The 21,145-nt window shown below is 39.2% G+C and overlaps 1 protein-coding gene across 1 annotated transcript; it reads right to left on the bottom strand.

Moving 5' to 3' along the window:
• Window positions 1-937: 937 nt before the first annotated feature.
• LOC143885911 (chaperone protein dnaJ 11, chloroplastic-like) lies at window positions 938-1,390 on the bottom strand. The gene has a single exon (XM_077389948.1). The coding sequence runs from the start codon at window positions 1,388-1,390 to the stop codon at window positions 938-940; it is 453 nt and encodes a 150-aa protein (XP_077246063.1).
• Window positions 1,391-21,145: the final 19,755 nt, after the last annotated feature.

Genomic DNA, 21,145 nt, shown 5'->3' with positions numbered 1-21,145 from the left:
AGAACAACCCCTTTAGCCGGTTGCGTCATAGGGGTGCAACTTGGGTCGGGTTCAACCCAAACCCGACGGGTTCAACCCAAAAAAAGGTCTGGTCTGGTTTGGGTTTACTTTTCCCAACCCGGGTTGGTTTCAAGTTCAGGTTGAGGGTTTGGCAACCCGACCCAATTGAAATCCGACATTTTTTTATACTTTTTTATTTTTTAAAGCTTAAAAACTAGAGTTGGGTCGGGTCGGGTTGGAAACATGGTTCTCTTGAGTCGGATCGAACCTCGTCATGTTGGAAATCGGGTCATGTTGGGTTCGGATTGGAAAATGGATTCTGCGAGTCAGGTTCACCCCTATTTGCGAAGCTACAACGTCAATGTTGTACCTTGAACCCTTTCGTGGGCCTCAACAACTGAATTGTTTAGATATTTGACAAGATAGGCATCAACCATCTTTAGAAATTTCAAGAGGGCAAATTCAATTGTTCAAAGATCTAAACCATTCAGTTGACCAAAAGTTTAAGGGAAGAGATAAAGAGCAATCGGTGGAAGTGTCCCGATTGTTGTAGTAGGGGGGGTGAATTTATCCTTAATGGGGTGAATTTTCAGTACCCAAATAAAATTGAAAAACAAAAGCAACATAGCTCTTCAAAATCCAACTGTTCTCCGTTCACAAAAATTTGAACCTGAACACATTAAAAATCCGTGGCAAAATGAACATATAATTCATCAGTAGTATACACACAATTACGGTGCAACTTTAGCTATCGTTCGCCCTTGGCGTTGTTTTCTCGCTTAACTAGACCCACTAACACGCGCGGGTAACCCAGTTCAAGGGACCACCACATATGTGTACAAGATTTTCCTATTCCTTAATCTCTGTTAATTAAGACCCTTAATCTTCCCAATTAATTCACATCAATATATCTAATTACATAATAAATCATCATTTACTACCAACACTGATCAGTCTCCCAAGTCCTACGTCCATACCCTGAAAAACGAGAACCGTCCGATCCCGTCAATCCCGATGAAGGAAACCTTCTCAGAACCGTCCGATCATAATCCGCCCTCTTATTAGGATCGGACAGCGTAGAATAAGCCGCGTGGATCTTCATAAACTCATCAGCTGACGTGTCCTTCCGATCTATCGCAACAACATCAGGATGACAAACACGTGCTAGCTTCCTATACGCGGCTTTTATCTCCTGACACGTGGCGCCAATCGGTAGCCCGAGAATATCGTAGAGAGAATTCATTCTAGGCTGTGAAGTGTAAAGATAAGAAGATGAGGTGGCGTATGCCTTGGCGGGCCGGAATCTGACACACGGTCGATTTCCCGGCGATCGGAGAGAAATTCCTGCGAGATTTGGGGAGTGTAGAAAAGGAGAAGGTGTGATAATCATGGTAGTAGAGGAGTGGGGTTAGACTTTAAGGTTTTTGATTCGGTTTTATAGAGAGGGAGGCGTGGGGAATTTAACCATGGTTAAAGTTGGTCTGGTTAAAGTCACAGACATTTTGTTAGGAAATGCTTATCCAAATCAGTTTTGTCCTTTGGCTGAGTCAGCAGGGTTGCGAGGTTCTTTTTTAGAATGCGAATTACTTTTAGAGCGGTGATAAATTCAGCCCCTTGTTTTAATATTCACCCCGTATTTTTCAAAATGGACTGTATAGACCACACCATAGGATGATCAAAACTGTTCATTTGATGGGCCACAATGTAAATAGGTTGTGCTACAAAAATCATTTCCATAGGATGATCCTAGCCTTCCGATCTATAGAGATAGTCTATATGATCAAACCTGTATTGATCGGATGGCTAGGATCATCCGATGGAAATGATTTTTGGGGCACAACCTATTTACATTGTGTCCCATCAGATGGACGGTTTGGATCATCCTATGGTGTGGGTTGTACAGTCCATTTTGAAAAATAGGGGGGTGAATATTGTAATAGAAGGGGGCTATTATTATTATTATTATTTAAATAATATAATTTAGATTTTTTTTTTGTTGGAAAAAATATCCGGAAATCAAATACTCATGAAGGGTGGATATGGGAATCAATGTTTGTGTGGGGATAAGGTTTATCTGTGAACTGCCACGTGGCAGGATAGTAGAGGATGAGGGTGACCAAACTGTGAGGTCCAATAAGAGGATAGGCATGTGTCGTGTGCATGAATGAAGAAAGTCTACACAAATGTAGGGTAAAGAACTTTTTGTGAAGGGTTGTGAAAAGAGAAAATGAGTAAGAATCTAGGGAAAATCATAGTGCCAAAATCTCCTCAATTGGACAATCCAAACCGTCCAATATGTGTATAGTTTTGCACCAGTACCTTCTTATGTTCTAGACCATTATTCATTTGAGGGGTTCAAGTTCAAGGGCTAGAATTGGGCCAAGATATGAACGGCTTAGATCATTGAACAAGTGGTCTCACCTGTGGTTGAGCCCAAAAAAAAAGAAATGCAGGGGCTTACACCATAAAATTTCCAAAAATATATGTTATTTTTTTCGTAATATAACTACAAATAGAAGAAGAGTTTATACTCTCAAGAGTACGAGCAAAATAAATTGAGAGGGTGCTGCAGTCACTGCTCAAATAAATTTGTAGAATTTTCCAGTTTTACTTCCCCTTCTGCAGTTCTGCTAACACTTCTCAATCTCACTGAAAAAGATTTTCCTTCCTTTTCAGTTTCAGGTGGAAAAGCCCTGAAAGGTAGAAACTCATAAATGCAGGGAATGGATAAGGCCAGTCCTTTTCCCTACTATTCAAGGAACAAATCCGTAGATTTGGCAGGGTGGGGCCTTCTTTACAAAACTTGCCTTATCCGTTTTCTCTTGTTTCCCATACTCACTATCCAGAAGAAAAAAAAATAGTGGAAATGAATTATTTTAAGGAGTTTCAAGGGGTGCAACTCGGGTCGGGTCCGGTCGGGTTGAGGCCAACCCTAACCCAACTAGAGATAGCATTCGCTCAACTCTAACCCGAGCCAACCTGAGTGCCGGGTTGAAGATGGTCAACTCTAACCCAACCCGCCTCGTAATTGGTAGGGTTGAGTCGGGTTGGGTTCGGGTTGAGTCAGGTTGGATTCTGATTCATATAGGGCCAAACAAAAAAATACAAGAAAAAAAAACATAATCTTGAGAAAATCATCATAAAATTAGAGGATGGAGGTTGGGTTCGGTTCGGGTGGGGTTGCTAAGGCCTCAACTCTAACCCAACCCGAAATTAAATCGGGTTGGCTTTTCCCAACCCAACCCAAGTGCCAATCCAACCGGAGCCAAAATTGGGTTGAACCCATCGGGTTTGGGTTGAGCCCGACCCAAGTTGCACCCCCAAGTTTCATAGGATTACAGTGGAGAAGAAAGTACAGCAGGGCCCAACTATTGTGATAATCTAAAACATTCATTTGTTAGCCTCCACCGATAATATGGACAGCTCATAAAGTTACAAAAATTGAAGGTATAATAACCTCCGCTGATCGAAGATCGAAGGGTTGGTATCATCCTATGGAGAACAGAATTTGAGGCACGTCTAATCTACCACAGGGAACAACAAATGAATGGTTTAGAATCAGATCATATAAATAGGCGGGCTCCACAGTACTTTTTCTCTACGTTCACGGCCACCATATAATTTCTCTATTTTTAGAACTTGAAATTAGCTATTTTTAAGGGGTTAGTTATAACTTATAAGCCATTGTTCAACAGTTGGTAAAAAAAAAACTTTTACCGATAATAATCCAACCACTTATAAGGGATTTGCTAGGCAATTTCACCAAATGGCTTTCCGTGAAATTACTTAGCAGATCCTTATCAAAGCCCCAAACGAAATGCAAATTTTTTTTTTTTTTTGAACTACTAAATTTTTATTACTAATAGAACTGCTCCATGACTAAGATAGCCAAGGAACCTATCACAATAATAATAATAAAATACTAAACAAAAGTACAACCACAGAATCTCCTCATGGAGGAAGAAAATCGAAAAATTCTAGCTCAGTTCTAGATACTCCAGCTCGAGCAAGATGATCCACCTCTTCATTCGCCGACCTCCTTGCGTAACGAAAAAGAATGCTATAATTTTCAACCCGATCCATAATCTCGTCAATCATCTCTGCAAATCTCCATGGCTTAGGAGATCGGCCTTCCAACCACCATTATCTCTGTCTGACACCTGTTTATGTCCTTGGAGAAAATTACCCATACTTCTGCTTCATTGGAATCTTTAAATCCAAAAGGACCGGAGAATGCTCATTTGATCATTTCCATCCCTAAGAAGACCTCCAATCCCTGACGGCCCCGGATTTCCCATCCTAGACCCATCAAAGTTGAATTTCAAATGCCGAGGGTTTGGGGAGTTCATCCAGGATCAACAACCTCTTCACTCTCCCTACTATAGCAAATCTCTTTCTAACATTTTTTATGTCAAAAACTGAGTAAAATGAGAATTCAGGTAGGATTTTTGCCCAAGAAGCCACTAATGATATGATCCTATAGAAGGAGAAAGATGCAATTTTGGCCACATTCTTGAAAGTGTGAGTGTTTTTCTCTTTCCAGATGATCCAAACGGAAGCTAGCAGCGTTAAATTCCATAAGGTCTTTCCCTTTTTTTGGCCAAGGAACAAAAGACCAACTATCCAACAAATTAGGCAAATGATCTAGAAAGACCCAGGAAATCCCAAAGAGGGTCAGAATCCTACTCCAAATATAATGAGCATACCTACTATGAAGAAGCATGTGGGATACTAACTCTCCTGCTTCCACATAGGTCACAATTGTGGATAATATGGACTTTACATCGACGGAGGTGGTCCTAGATTGGAAAGCCCACTATCCGAACGCTCTAACTCTGGGTGAGTGGGTGGAGGGGCTGGGATGCTACAAACTTTAGGCATCCACAAGGGAGGGGAAGAGGAAGCCAAATGAATATAGAATGATTCTGACTGAGAAGAGACCAGAGGCATACAAGATCCAAACCCTTTTATCCTTTCCAGTCTTACCTGATATAATGAGATTCCAATAGATGAATGAGGAAGGTAGACTAGTGACCAATGGTAGGAAGCAAACTGGTGATCGTCCATCATATTAATAAAATTGATCATGATAATGTGGGGTGATTCTCATAATGGGATTTGCCAGGCAATTTCATGGAAAGACAGACTCACTTTTGCATTAAAAACTCACTTTTGTAAGAAAGAACAATCACACAAATTTGCCTAGCAGATATGTTACCCATATTTTTGGCAAGATGTCATCAATGCCATTTCCTTGTACTAAGTTATGTGACTTGCACTGCTCATTAGGCTTTGTAATTAGGATTAAAGACTACTCGACGGCAACAAAATTATGAAATTTTAGTGTGGTGGTACCCAAAACCAAGGTGGCTGAAAAAGTGGCATCGTACTATTTTTTAAAACTAAAAGAAAGTTTGGCCCTAAGTTAAATAATGCATATCAATACTTATTCTTTATCTCCCATTTTTCATCCGGTTTTCAACTTTTCAACTCTAGAGAAGAGGAGGAACAAGAGGAGGAAGAAGAAGAAATAAAGAAAGAAGAAAGGATGAGGTCGCCGGAAAAAATGAAAAATGAGAGGAAGAAGGAAAAAAAGAAGAATCGATGCTCGAAAAAATGGAAAATGCCAGACAAAATGGAAGACGCAGGAAAAAAGGGAAAAGAAGAGGAAGAAGGACAAAAGAAGAATCGACGTTGGAAAAATGAAAAAGAAGAGGAAGAACACGGGGTTATCCCAATCTAACTTGGGGTTGTCTCAGCCTGACTTGGGATTATCCTGTTCTGACTATTGATTATCTCGTTTTGAGTCAGGATCATCGATTATTTGTGCCAAACTCGGGGTTATCCCATTCTAACTCGTAGTTATCTCGGTCAGAAACGAGGTTATCCCATCTAAGTTGGAGTTATCCCTTATCACAAAGTTAACCCTGAGTCAAACCGGGATAATCTCAAGTCAGATCGAGATAACCCTTAGTTTGGCGTAAATAAGCGATAACCAAGAATCAAAACGGGATAACCTTGAGTCAGGCTGGGATAACGCCAAGTCTGACCGAGATAACCCCGAGTTCTTCTTCTTCTACTTCTTCTTCATCTTCATCTTCATCTTCATCTTTTCCATTTTTCTGATGCCTTCCATTTTTTCCGGCATCGATTCTTCTTTTTTCCCTTCTGCCTCCTCATCTTTTTCTTTTTTCCAACGACTTCTATTTTCTGGCATCGTTTCTTCTTCTTTTTTTCCTTCTTCCTCTTCGTTTGCATTTTCTCAGGCGACTTCCAATTTTTTTCTAGCGTAGAGTCTTCTTGTTTTCCTTCTTCTTCCTCTTCTTTTTCATTTTCTCCGGCAACTTTCATTTGTTTCCTTCCTATTCATCTTCTCTTCTCATCATCTTCTTCTTCTTCTTCTTCTCTTTTTTTCTTTTTCCTCGTCTTTTTTTATTCCTCTGCTTCCTCTTCCTCCTACCATTCTTCTTCCTTTTCTTTAGAGCTGCAGATAAGAAATTGGATCAAAAATGGGAGAAGGAGATGAAGAATAAGTCTTGCTGTGCTTTATTTGACATAATGGCAAAACTATCTTTTGGTTTGGAAAAAACGGCATAGCATCACTTTTCAGCCACCTTGATTTTGGGTACCACAAGATGAAAATTTTTAGAATTTTGACATCACCCAATAGTCTTTAATCCTTGTGATTAGGATTCATCAGTTTTCTCTGTACGCTTTCAACTTTCCCCTTGAATCCACAAGGAGCACTATGGGACTCTCGAGGCGGACGGCGGGATGAGACCCCGCGGCCTCGATCCCACGTGAGATGGAGAGCTCCAGTGTGGCAAATGATCTAGAAAGACCCAGAAAATCCCAAAGAGGGTCAGAATCCAACTCCAAATATAATGAACATACCTGCAATGAATAAGCATGTGGGATGCTGACTCCGCTACTTCTACATATGTCACAATTGTGGATGATATGAATTTTACTTCGACGGAGATGGCCTATGGTCTGGAGCCTAGATTGGGAAGCCAACTATCCGAACACTCTAACTCGGGAGGGGGGGGGGGGGGGGCGCTCGGATGCTACAAACTTTAGGCAACCACGAGGGAGGGGAAGAGGAAGCCAAATGGATAAAGAATGATTTTGACTGAGAAGAGACCAATTCAAGATCCAAGCCCTTTTATCCTTTCCAGTCTTCCTGATATAATGAGATTCTAATAGATGAATGAGGAAGATAGACTAGTGATCAATGGGTAGGAAGCAGACTAGTGATCATCCATCAGATTAATAAAACTGATCACGATAATGTGGGGTGATTCTCATAATGGGTTTGCAAGGCAATTTCATGGAAAGACTGGCTCACTTTTGCATTAAAAGCTCACTTTTGTAGGAAAGACCAATCACATCCGATGAATAAAATAAATAAGACAAAATGTGCTAAAAAGTGAGCCCATGGAGGTTGTTCTCTCGTGCAAAAGTGAGCCATGTAAATGGCTTTCCACAAATTTGCCTAGCAAATATGTCAGCCATATTTTTGGCAAGATGTCATCAATGCCATTTCCTTGTACTAAGTTATGTGAATTGCACTGCTCATTAGGCTTTATAATTAGGATTAAAGACTACTTGGCGGCGACAAAATTCTAAAATTTTCGTGTGGTGGTACCCAAAACCAAGGTGGCTGAAAAAGTGGCATCGTAAAGTTCGGCCCTAAGTTAAATAATGCATATCAATAGTTATTCATTATCTCCCATTTTTCATCCGGTTTGCATTTTTGCAATTCTAGAGAAGAGGAGGAAGAAGAAGAAAAAAAGAAAGAAGAAAGGATGAGGTCGCCGGAAAAAATGAAAATGACAGGAAGAAGAAAGAAAAGAAGAAGAATCGATGCAAGAAAAAATGGAAGACGCCAGACAAAATGGAAGACGCTGGAAAAAAAGGAAAAGAAGAGGAAGAAGGAAAAAGGAAGAATCGACGTTGCAAAAAATGGAACAGAAGAGGAAGAACTCGGGATCAGACTCGGGGTTATCCCAATCTGACTTGGGGTTATCTCGGCCTGACTTGGAGTTATCGTGTTTTGACTAGTGATTATCTCATTTTGAGTCAGGATCATCGCTTATTTGTGCAAAACTCGGGGTTGTCCCATTCTAACTTGTAGTTATCTTGTTCATACTCGAGATTATCCCATCTGACTTGGAGTTATCCCTTATCACAGAGTTAATCCTGAGTCAAACCGGAATAATCTTAAGCCAGATCGAGATAACCCCAAATTTGGAATAAATTAGCGATAACCCTGAATAAAAACGGGATAACCTCGAGTCAGGCTTGGATAATGCCGAGTCTAGCTGAAATAACCCCGAGTTCTTCTTCTTCTTCTTCTCCTCCTCTTTTTCTCTTCCTCCTCTTTTTTTCTTCCTCTTCCTCCTACTATTCTTCTTCATTTTCTTTGGAGTTGCAAAATAAGAGAAGGAGATGAAGAATAAGTCTTGCTATGCTTTATTTGACATAAGAGTAAAACTATCTTTTGGTTTGGAAAAAACGGCATGGCATCACTTTTCAACCACCTTGATTTTGGGTACCACAAGATGAAAATTTTTAGAATTTTGACATCACCCAATAGTCTTTAATCCTTGTAATTAGGATTCATCAGTTTCCTCTGTAAGCTTTCAACTTTCCCCTTGAATCCACAAGGAGCATCAGGAAAAAAAACTTCTCTAAAACTGAAATTTTATTGATAATATTCCAGTCCCTTTATAATACATAAAAAGCCATAAATGAGCCTAAAGATTTCCTAACCAAACTCTCCGTTCTATAAGTTGTACGTACTGAATAAAATAGCAAAAATTTCTTAAATTTGTAAGAAAATATGAAATTTACTAAAACTTGTTACCAGCCCTTAATAAAGAGAATTATAATCTAATGAGACTCCACAAGCTAAAGTAGCCAAAAACGATACGAGTGCAACTCAGATTGATTTTTAGGATATTTTGGTTGAGCTTTTACCTAAAAATTGGATCAGTTTTGAGAGGTTTATGAACTGCTAATGAACTTTAGTTAATTGGTCAACCTATAGGCCTGATAGATCTCTTTCTAACTTTTTCTAATAATAGCGATTCAGATAACTATAGCCAAAGTTGCTTCATTTGAAAGATAGGGTGTGCGATAGGCAACATTAGTTGTTCTCATATCCAACCCATGTAAAAAAACATACAGTCTACAATGTGATTAATTCTCCTGTGTAAATATTGTATGTCACACAAAATTTCCCTCACGATTGAAAATCGTTGAGGCAGCAAGATCAATGCGGATGTTTGAGCAAAGGGGAGATGGAGAGATCATCAACCATCTCCGATTGAGGACTGATGGCCACAAGATCCAACCATGATTGTGGTATATACCCCTTTGCTCTGCAAGGGTTCCCTAAGGAGGAGCTATCAAATTTAAGTTTGATGGTTTCATGGAGAGGTTGTTGCCATTTTTATGGGACCACCCCTTCAAATAGTAGGTGTAATTGAGGTTTGGTTCTATGCTTGAAACACATATTTTGATAATGGCACTACTCATTTGTTTCCACTTTTTAATTAGCTTTTCACGTCTGTGAAAAATGCTCAGGACGTTTTCAACATCCAATCAAAAAAGTGTAAAACAAAATGTAGTGTCATTATCAAAATATAGTAGTGCAGATAGCAGATTCCTTTTTGAAATTTAAACTTTTGTCCATGGCTGTCGTAATCTGCTCCTTAAAATAATGGGAAAAATACACTTAGACCTGTGGTTTCTGACACATTCGACTTAACCCCTAATGTTTAAAAAGTTACAAGTAACCCCCTGTGGTTTCAATTTGTATAAGGTAGGCCCCCTCTTTTGAAACACTATTAATGCTAATGAAGACCCCATACACCCTCCAAACCCCATACCCTAATCCAAACACGACGAAAAACACAGTGGGCCCACATTGTTTGGATGATCCAAAGCGTTCATTTGATGGGCCCTGACATAGATAGGGTGTGCCCAAAAATTCAACTACATAGGATCAACCTAACCCTTCAATCTATGGATGAACTGTCAACTGAGGGGGTCTACCTTACACAAATTGAAACCACAGGGGTCTACTTGTAACCTTTTAAACATTAGGGGTTAAGTTGAAAGTGTCAAAAACCACAGGGGGTCTAAGTGTATTTTTCCCTATAATAATAACACTCCATTGAACTTCAGAGTTTAGAAGACCAACATGCTCCCCAATAGACCATTTCCTATGTCAATAAGACATGTACTCTCATTTTTACCTAATCTCTACACTACCCTGAACTATTGATTTCCATGGCTTACGTTTTCATAAGAATAAAAATAATGAAAAAAGAATAAGACCTTTAGAAGCAGCCAAAGAGTCACTCTACAGGACAAATGCATCGTCCACATAAGAACATGGAAAGCTTACCTTTCTTCTATATAAAATATCAATAAAGAGAGATAAAAATATTCAGTAATATTGACTGATCTGTGACATTTCAAGATAGTCTAGTGATCTACATATGGTTGTTTGATGTCTTTATGTTGTAATATTTCTTTCTTTGTGTGTTGTGTTTTTCATTATAGTTTTGTAGGGTCCAATCCTTTCTTATCACAGGTTAAGAACCAAAATTTATAAAAAAAAAAAAAAATTAAAGAAAGAAAGATGGAATCTGGTTTAATCATCTGCGTGAATTATGGAAATTATAGTACCACTTAACATAAATTATGTATTCTAAGCTTGACTTTGATAGCTTTCGGTGGAAGAAATTTGGTCGACATCTGTTAATTGGTGTATCTTCAGTGTGCACGGGTCACCTGTTGTTTTTGTGATATATTCATTGTCTTATTCATCTCACAATTGGGAAATGATAATTCTGCTGGAATTTCTTTTTGGTTTAGTCTCATACTTGAACCTAGATCTAGTATCATACATGCATACAGAAACAACATTCTATGTTCGGAAAATAGATTGGTACTTACCTGAGATCATCCCCATCATGATCAAGAACAAATATTGACGAAGATGATCATCGGTCGATGTTATGGTCCTAAAAGGGGGCCTGCATAGGTATGAGACTAGGTTGGACCCAGCCTGAAATGAGATAAGTTTAAAGGGCTTAGCCTAACATGTTCCATCAGTCATGACTCATGAGGCTTTTTGTGTATTGGTATTAATTACATAACATTTGGTATCAGAGCAATCACCACGTCACGTATTTGAATAACAGAAGAGCAACTTGTGGCGAGTACTACCTTGAAAGGACTACATGGTAAAAACAAATCATAGCAAAAGTTACCAAGCGTAAGCCATCACAGGAGGGGTGATATGTTGAAAGGACTACCTCAAAAAGACAGAGTGAAAGCTTCCACAGTCGGCCACCGATAAGAACGGATGCCAAAAGCATAGTGAAATGTTCATGTGAAAGAGATCCTCTAGAACATGTTGGGGAGTCAAATGGAACTTCAATGCAATATTGGCAACCAAACAAGGAATCGACGTTCATTAGCATTTGAAATTCAAATGAATGCGAGCATATGTGCAACCAAACACGCAAGGACTGTTTAGTTGCCACATGAGTGGCATCCTCAAGGATTTCCCAAGAAAGAAAAATACACTTTTTGATAACTTTATGGTGTTTGGTTGCCAATTTAGCATCCAAATCCCTGGAAATTGCTAGACAAGTTTTATAGGTAATAATTGCATGGCTGGCAACGTGGCATCAATGTCCCCTCCTTGCTTTCCAAGCCAAATTTCTCAAAAAAGGAGGAATTTGGCATGGAAAATTTGCCTTTTCTCTCACTCATTCTCTCTTTCCTTTCTTCCTTCTCTCTAGTTTCTTTTTATATTGGTAATGACACCCTCTCCCATTGAGGTACGAGGTTGGCAACCAAACACTACTTATCACTATTCTACAAGGTAAATCGAGGTAAATCAAACAGAGCCTAAGGTAACTACCTGTGTCCAAACAGAGCCTAATAAGAAAAATAAGCCTACTATCTTCTAAGCTCCTCTGGCAAAAACAGGTCATGTGAAAGCGATCCATAAGAAAAATAAATCTACTATCTTCTCCCTCAAAGATATGAAAAATGGAAGGCATTATTTGATCTTAGAGGTATTGGCTGCTCCCCTAATTTAAAATTTTTGACCCTTGATGCTTACTTGTTTCGCCCGGTCTTGCTCGACTTATCGGTTGCTACCTAGTCATCCAGTCCACTAGTAGAATAGAACCAACAAGACAAGACTAGTCAGTTGCAGGCCTTTCACGCCCTCAATCGACGGTTCACATTCAAGGACGGGTGGCACAATTGGCAGACAACCATGATACACATGTGAACACCCCTTTTTCAATATTGGCACTCCTACTGTTCGACATTAGCACTCATATCATTTCACATGATATATGGACTCCACTATGTTTTGGGCCCACTTAAATTTGATAGTGTCGTATGATCCATCATGTGTTATAACCATATGATTTGTGGATAGGGTTACATGCCAGCTCACATGATATATAAGGCCCACTTCAATAATAGCGTACTGTTGGGTCTTATTCTTGCGTGGGGCCTATACGTGGACCCCATATTAGGCGTGCAGATGGTCATATGTGAACTGTATGTGATATAAGTGTACACTTAGGGCACGTTTGGCCATCATGAATTTTGTTTCCTAGAATATTGGCTTATCCAATGCTGAGGGATGGTGGGAGAGGGATAGATTCGAGAGGGACTAAGTGGAAGAGCCTGAAAAATCAGGAAACAAAAAACTCCGCTCAAAACATGAACAAATTTTTCCTGATTTTTTAGCCGCTTATTGTCCTCAACTCATTCGTGCCTTCTCAAGTCTCTCTTTCCCCCACCTGCTCTACCTCTCTCTCATCACTTTGAAGACACTAATTTATCATGAAAACATGGGGTGGAGGGACATATAGCGTGGGGTTGGCCAGGCGCGTGATAATGACTTGCAAAATCCCTTTTATAGTACTGATATGTGCAGAAATTATTATAGAAAGTTAGACAGAGCCTTAATAACCTTCTATTTATTCTCTTTTCAACTAAATGCACGGACTCATTTTCTGCTTCTCCTCATCCATCTAAGAGTTTTTCACCCCTCCATAAGCCCCGTTTTGTTTTGGATTTTGAGAATCATTTCTTGAGTCCAGACTCAAAATTAGGAGTTGTTCCGCAAACCATTCTCCTCCGTCATTCTTCCATGCGGTGAAAGAGAAATCTTGATAATCTCGGGTTCTCTCCGCCCGTTTCTTTATTTATTGTTTTTTTTTTTCAGCTAAATGATGCAGAATAATGAGATTTTTAAATGAAGATTCTCATTATCCCGTTTCTACGAATGAGTCTAAGAATGGTCATCAAACACAACCTTAACCCGATTTTGAAAATCAATTTTAAGAATCATTTTTGAAAATCGGTTTTCAGAATCAAATTTGAAAATCAATTTTGAATCCAGACTTAATTTTTAGTATACGATGCCCCCAAGCCAAAAAAATGCAGAAAACCTTGGGCACGAAACGAAGGATGAAAATCGTTACTTAAAATGTGAGGAGTCTCTCATTATGGCTCTCTTCTCAAGCTCTTGAAAGCCCTCGAAGCAGACATCATTTGGATACGGTCACACATTCTTTCACTTCATTCCATTTATGAGTTTCCTTCTGTTATCTTCTCATGTTTAATAGTTGAATATCTATCTCCATTGATATGGGTTAGTTTCGTAGACTGAAAGGGTTGGATTTGAAAGACATATATGGCAGTATTTATTTAATTTTCGATCATTTTGGTTTAGTCCCATACTTGAACCTAACATGTTCAATCAGTTATGACTCATGGGTATCAGAGCAATCACCAAGTCATTTATTTGAGTCACAGAAGAGCAACTTGTGCAGAGGAGTGGTGACTTGTTGAAAGGACTATCTAAAAAAGACAGAGTGAAAGCTTCCACAGAGTCCAGCCACCAATAACAACGGATGCCAAAAGCGTGGTGCAATATTGTTCATGTGAAAGAGATCCTCTGGAACATGTTGGGGAGTTAAATGAAACTTCAATGCAATATTGGCAACAAAACAAGGAATCAGCATTCATTGGCATTTGAAATTCCAATGAATGCTGAGCATTTGTGCAACCAAACATACCAAGAGACTATTTGGCTGCCACATGCCTAACATCCCCAAGGACCCAAGAAAAAAAATGCACTTTTTGATAACTTTATGGTGTTTGGTTGCCATTTTAGCATCCAAATCCCTGGAGACTACCAAACAAGTTTCAGAGGTAATAATTGCATGTCCGGTGACTTGGCATCAATATCCCCTCCTTATACTTTCCAAGCCAAATTTCTCAAAAAAGGAGGAATTTGACAAGGAAAATTTTGCCTTCTCTCTTTCACTCTTTCTCTCTCTTCCTTCTGTCTCTTTTCTTTTTATATTGGTAATGACACCCTCTCCCACTGCTCTAGGAGGTTGGCAACAAAAAACTACTTATCACTATTCCACTAGGTAAATCAAACACAAGGTAAAGTACTTGTGTCCAAGTAGAACCTAAGAAAATAAACCCACTCTCTTCTGAGCTCTTCCACCAAAAACAGCTCATGTGAAAGAGATCCTAAAGAAAAATAAAACTAGTGTCTTCTCCCTCGAGGATACGGAAAAATGGAAGGCATTATTTGATCTTAGAGCTATTGGCTGCTCCCCTAATTTAAAATTTTTGACCCTTGAGGCCTTGATGCTGTTGGTTCAATGGGTGGCATAATTGGTACACAACCACGATACACACGTGAACACTTGTTACTTTTACGATATTGGCACTTCAACTGTTTGGCATTAGCACTCATATTATTTCACATGATATATGGACTCCACTATGTTTTGGGGCCCCTTAAATTTGATAGTGCTGTATGGTTCATCATGTTGATGATCACATTATTTGTGGATATGGTCACTTGCCAGCTCACATGATATATAGGCCCCACTTCAATAATAGAGTACTGCTGGGCCTTAGTTTTGAGTGGGTCTATATGTGGACCCCGGGGTTCCCGTAAGTGTACACTTAGGACACGTTTGGCTATCATGATTTTTTTTCCCTAGAATATTATTGGCTTATCAAATGGTGATAGATTGGAGAGGGACTAAGTGAGGAGAGGGCAAGAAGAGCCTGAAAAATCAGGAAACAAAAAATTCCACTCAAAACATGAACTACTTTTTCCTGATTTTTTAGCCGCTTCTCACCCTCAACTCATTCGTGCCCTCTTAAGTCTGTCTTTCTCCCACCTGCTCTACCCATCTCTCACCACTTGAAGACACCAATTTATAATGAAAAAACCTCACTGGCTGTCAATCACGGCCTTAAGTAACTTTTTATTTAGCGCAATGATAAATTCGCACCTCCTACTGTACGCAAACGCACCCGTTATACCATGATTTGATGTGAACAGTGCTCAACTTTAACGCTTTTTGACGTCAAATCACATTATAAGGGGTGCGTATGCGTACTCCTCCCGGGGTGCGAATTTATCATTGCCCTTTATTTATTCTCTATTCAACTGAATGCAGGTACTCATTTTCTGGTTATGTTTATCCATCTAAGAGTTTTCATCCCCTCCATAAGCCCCGTTTTGTTTTGGATTTTGAGAATCAATTTTGAGTCCAGAATCAAAACTAGGGGTTGTTCTGCAACCATTCTCCTAAGTCATTCTTCAATGTGGTGAATGAAAAATATTGAAAATCACTACACATGAAGTTCGACAAACTGGGTTCGCTCCTCCCGTTTCTTTCTTTCTCGATTTTTTTTGCGGCTGAATGATGCGGAATAATGAGATTTTTAAATGAAAATTCTCATTATCCCGTTTCTATGAATGAGGCTGAGAATAGTCACTGAACACAACCTTAGGGTGTGCTTGGCAACCATTAAATAACTACATTCTCCCCTTTTTTAGGCATCAAAAATGAGAAAACGTAAAAGTATCTCAAAAAGTCTTGTTTGGCAATCTGGCCCGCTAAGCCCGTTTCTAAACTTTTACCTTCTTTTTAAGCTAAAAGCAAGGATTCCTTGGGGAGACTAATAGTCGTTTCCAAGATTCTCATCATTCTGTTTTTCGCTCGTTGAATGAGAAGCCTTGCCAAGCATGCCCTTAAATTGTAGAGAATCGATTTTGAAAATCAATTTTAAAAAGAGAAAACGGTTTTAAGTTATCTACACACTAGCTTAAAATACAGTGGGAGCCCACATTGTTTGGGTGATCCAAAGCATTCATTTGATGGTGTAGACACCCCATTTTGACCGTACCTTGAGCCTCCCGTGTTTGAACAAAAATCCAACCAAATCAATCAGCTAGGATCCCAAACTCCGCCCTTAGCTAGGTCAAGGTCCCAGCTAGGTCCCTGTAAATTTTCGTCGAAATCCGAGCGCATTTGCCTGGTAAACGAGCCGAGGGAATGCCTTAGTATAAACCGGCAAAAGGGGGGTGGATTATCCTAGAGGGGGTTGTCCCAAGTCAAAGAGGGGGGAGCATTAATATCTCATTTCCCTTTATAAAGGATCAAAGGCTAAAAAAAAAAGGGGAAATTTTTCGTTTCAGAGGGAGAGAGAACGAGATCTGTGAAACCCTTTTCTTTTCTTCTCCTTCTCCTTCTCCGATCGAATATGCCGGATTTCGGCATAGCTCCGGTCATAGCTCCGGCTAGTTGCCGACTCTTTCTTCTTCCCATCTTCCAAACATCCATCCCTTTTATCTTTTTCCACCATTTTTTCACCTCAAACCCTAACCGAAGTCATCTTCTCCGGCAAATCCACCTCCTCCGGTGAGCTTGAGTTCCGGCAACTCCGCGACTCCGATCATGCTCTGTATAGCTCCGGTCAAGCCCCGGCTATTTGCCGACTCTTTCTCCTTCTTCTTCTCCAGCAAGCTTCGATCACAGATCCAAACCCTAACTAATTTTTCGAACGGAATCTCTTAGATTCCGATGAGTTTCACATAAAATTCGACCGCCGAAGTTTCTCTACATCACCTCCTTCACCTCCGGTTAGCCACCGCACTCGTCCATCCTTTATCTTTTTCCATTTTTTCCGATCCTCTCCGGCAATTTCATCATATCCTCCGATCAAAGGTCCATCTTCACCGGCGATTATTGCTGGAATCTAGCTTCCTTTCTTCATCACGGCTTTGTCATCAGTTTCATTTTCGATCCGATGATTTGGAAGATTCACCACAGATTCAATCTATTTTCACAAGTTTTGGCTAATTCTACTATCTCTGGTATTAAATCTCCGGCGAATTCATTCCTTCTCCGGTCAGATCTGTCAATTCCGCCGTTATCATCTTGATCTCTGGCCTTCATTTTATCTGGCTACTTTTATGACTTGTGTTTGTCATCACTGATTTTGGAATTGCGGCGTCTCTGTACTTCAATTCAGGTAACCCTATTCTTTCTTTTAAATTCAAGAATTAAATTCAAATCAAAGTAAGTTGAGGTGTTTAATTGTTGCATTCTCTTGTTAATTAGAAGTTTGGATGTCCCTCTGTTTATAATAGGCATAACTTGGAAATCTAGAAGTTTGGATCATAAATATGATCTGAACAGCTAGACTCCATTGTTATCAGTTGGAGTAATGCCTTCTTCTGCCATTTCCCAATTTCATGGTGCTCTGTTGTCTGTGAGATTATATTCATGTTAAAGCCCAGTTCAAATAGATTGTAAAGGACTTTAGAACCTCATTTTCAAGGATTTATGACTATGATCGTCAGCTTAGTTCTAAATCATGCGTGTTTTTTTTTTATTAGATTTTAGCACTTCCAGGTAAAATGTGAATTATAGGATTACCAAAATCTTATCCTTATTGGGCTATAATTCTCAATCCTATGGTCATCTGATGATGTGAATTGAAGTAGTTTTGATATGATTGTTAAAATTAGCCTGACTTTATTGGTACCTTAAATTACTGATGTGATCATCACTAAAATTCGAACAGGGGTGAATTTGATTGAGACTTTCTGTTTCCCAATTATTTTTCTATTCTGTCATTTTATTCTTTTCTTGTGAGAACTAGTGCTTGTTGTCATATATCTGTAACAGTCACAATTTGACAAGATTATTTTAGATCTGTTGGATGTCTATTGTATCTTGATTGCATTCAAACACAATATGTCCTTTCTCCTCGGGGCATAGCTGGTACATTTTGCTCATAATTCAGCTCAATTTTGGCATAAAATTTTGTCCGTGAATCAGCCTTTGTTTTAACATAAGAGTTAGTCCATAGTGCTGTCCCTGTTTTGAGATGTTAAGATTCAGTCCATTAGCCTTGGAAAATCTTAGGACGGTCACACGAGTTCAATTTCCCTTTTCAGTATAAACATTGCATGTATTAATAGTTACACAAGTTGATGCCCTGTTATGTATTAAAATTTGTACAAATTGAAAATATCATTTAATGTGTTTCTATAATCTATTGGAAATTTACTACTTCTCTTTTATACTAAGCTTTGAGTTAGGTTTTGAAGACGGTAATAAATGGATTGTTCAGGTGAGATTATCTCAAAGCTTATTATACTTGTCTCTCTTTTATTTAAATGAATTGTTTAATAGGAAGAAGGAGATCAGATGACTACTCTGTTCGATATTATCGACATGAGTACTGTCTGATCTCAAGGCGGGATTAGAAATATTATCATGTGTATATGATATCAGATGATTACTTTGGCATCATCTGATTTCATTGGAGTCCCCGTATTGGGGTTTGTGGTTGGTTTAGAAGTGTTTGATATTGTTTTATTTTACTTTATTAGGCTATCCAGCGGCTGGTCTGAACTAATTAATGTTGTTTATCATTTTATGATTGCTTTAGATTGTGTATTGTTTTTTTATTGAAAATTCTTCTTTGTTTAGCACTTGATTTATTTTTATAAAAATAGAGTGAAATTTGCAATTATCTGGCAGTTTTTTCTTCTCTCTTTGATAGACTAACACAGTCTTATAGATTGTTGTTAATTTTCTTTAGATATTAGAATCCCCTTTTCTTGTAAGGCGATGAAGGCGCTAGCCCAAGCCTATCTCTAGGGGACTTGCACAGTCCAAATAGCATTCTATTTTCTCAAAAGACTTGCCTAGTCTTTTAGATCCAAATCTTTGGAGACAGGCATTGTCTCATTAATGAATCAACCTGAGTTAACCTCTAGAAGACTACCTCTAGTCTCATAGGTCTTAAACCCTCCTTTTTGTGTGTTGTTTGGTTTTGGGAGAACACCCTACCCGGCTTGGCAACATACCCCTTACCCTTATGGGTATTGGGTTGCACATTTGTTGCACCCTAGGGCTAGGTAGCTGTCCGGCCCGGCTGGGTGTTTTACCTTTGCCAAATATGCACAAGGTCTCTTTTTCCTTATTAGTATTTTTCTCTATCCTACCTCTGTGTCTAAGAGACTTACCTAGTCTCATTTTCTTGCTAAACCTCCTCTTTGCGCATCATTTGGTTTTGGGAGAACATCTTACTCGGCTTGGCAACATACCCCTTACCCTTATGGGTATTGGGTTGCACATTTGTTGCACCCTAGGGCTAGGTAGCTGTCCGGCCCGGCTGGATGTTTTACCTTTGCTAAATATGCGCAAGGTCTCTTTTTTTCCTTGTTATTTGTGAGTTTTATCTTAGCTTGATAGTCTCACTATCACCCTTCTTTATCTCTTTTTCTTTTAGGAGACAGGCTTTGTCTCATTAGCACCTCCTTCTTAAGAATCCTATTTTCAGAGTCAGTCCTTAGCCTAGGAGTCTGTCCTTAGCTAGAGAGTCTGTTTTTCTTTCAGGAGTCAGTCCTATCATCATAGGGGTTAGGATTTTATCCAACCTCTCATCAAATCTTGTGTTTTTTCTATCCGCTCTTGTAAGGTATAGGATGCTGTCCAACCCTTGCAGAGTTGTTATTCTGTTCATTTCCCTCCGCAAAGCATAGGATGCTGTCCAACCTTTGCGGGATATCAGGAGTCTGTCCTCCCCTTATGATGATAGGATTTGTCCCCCTTGAGTCAAAAATACTTAAAAACAACAAAAACATCTGAAAAACCAAAAATCTCAAAAAAATCTTGAGTCATTAGGAGTAGTTAGGAAATCTGTTTCGAACTACGTTGGCTTGATCCTCTTCCACGAGGTACGTAGTGCAGCTTGAGATTCTTATCTCAGGTCCAGCCAAACCTTTTGTAAATAAATCATTTACCCATTTTAAGAAAAAATACCAAAAATCTTCAAAACCTTGTTTTCAACAAGATCTTCCTCTAGAGTTAGGAGTTTATCCTAGTTAAAGAGTTTTAGAGTTTTGAGTTTGTCTTTGATGTGTTGTGTGGTTTGTTTGTGTTTGTGTTAGAGTTAGGAGTCTGTCCTAGAGTTATAGGAGTGCCTCCGTCCAGTCAGTTGGCGATTCATATCGCCGATTGATGATTAATTCTTGGATACGCTAGTGATCCCATTGTTTCCCTTAGGGCGTACAGCCTAGCTACACATAGATTATAGGAACCACCTGCATTAGCTTAGGGCTAACCTGCATTTAGTTAAGACATATAGGGTATCCTAAAATCTACAATCCATTGGAATTTAAATAATCACACAAGAAGCTTTAAGAACTAGTCTGGTCTTTTAGATCGAGTCTAGGATAGAGGTCTAGATGTCTTAGGCATCATAGCTTAGAATAGGTGTGAAGAACTACGTTGCCTTGATTCTCGTGGAGGCGGGGATACGTAGGCTTCTTTGGATGAACATCAGATCATCTAAAGACTCGGGCCTAGGTATAGATTAGAGTTTTAGGGTTGTATGGTATCGAGTCATTTTCTATGTTTTGCAGTGTTTTCTTACTTTATTGCGCAGACCTTATACTTTTTTGGTGTGTCATGCATGTGTTTGTTCATCAGAACTTAGACACCCATTAGGCATGTCACTTATAACCTAGCTATGCTTAGGTGACACATGTTTCTTTTATTTTATCTTGTGTGCCTTTGATTTCATCTCCGAGACATGCATGATTAGATAGACGTCTTCTCGGAGATATTCATTCCCATTTCATATGATTTTCGCCCAAAGCTCTTCAAAATTATTAAGTAAATGGCATAAGAGACCAGGTGTTTGCACTTGGGCGGATGAGGTGCTCTTTAGACCTTCCGAATTCGTAACCAGG

This window comes from Tasmannia lanceolata, unplaced genomic scaffold (assembly GCF_043159265.1).
Source record: "Tasmannia lanceolata isolate RefF3 unplaced genomic scaffold, GAP_Taslan_0.1 ptg000011l, whole genome shotgun sequence".
Classification (NCBI taxonomy): domain Eukaryota; kingdom Viridiplantae; phylum Streptophyta; class Magnoliopsida; order Canellales; family Winteraceae; genus Tasmannia; species Tasmannia lanceolata.
This window is presented reverse-complemented; position numbering and strand designations above follow the sequence as displayed.

Coding starts and splice junctions, on each gene's coding strand:
- LOC143885911 (XM_077389948.1), bottom strand. CDS start 1,390: ATGATTATCACACCTTCTCCTTTTCTACACTCCCCAAATCTCGCAGGA.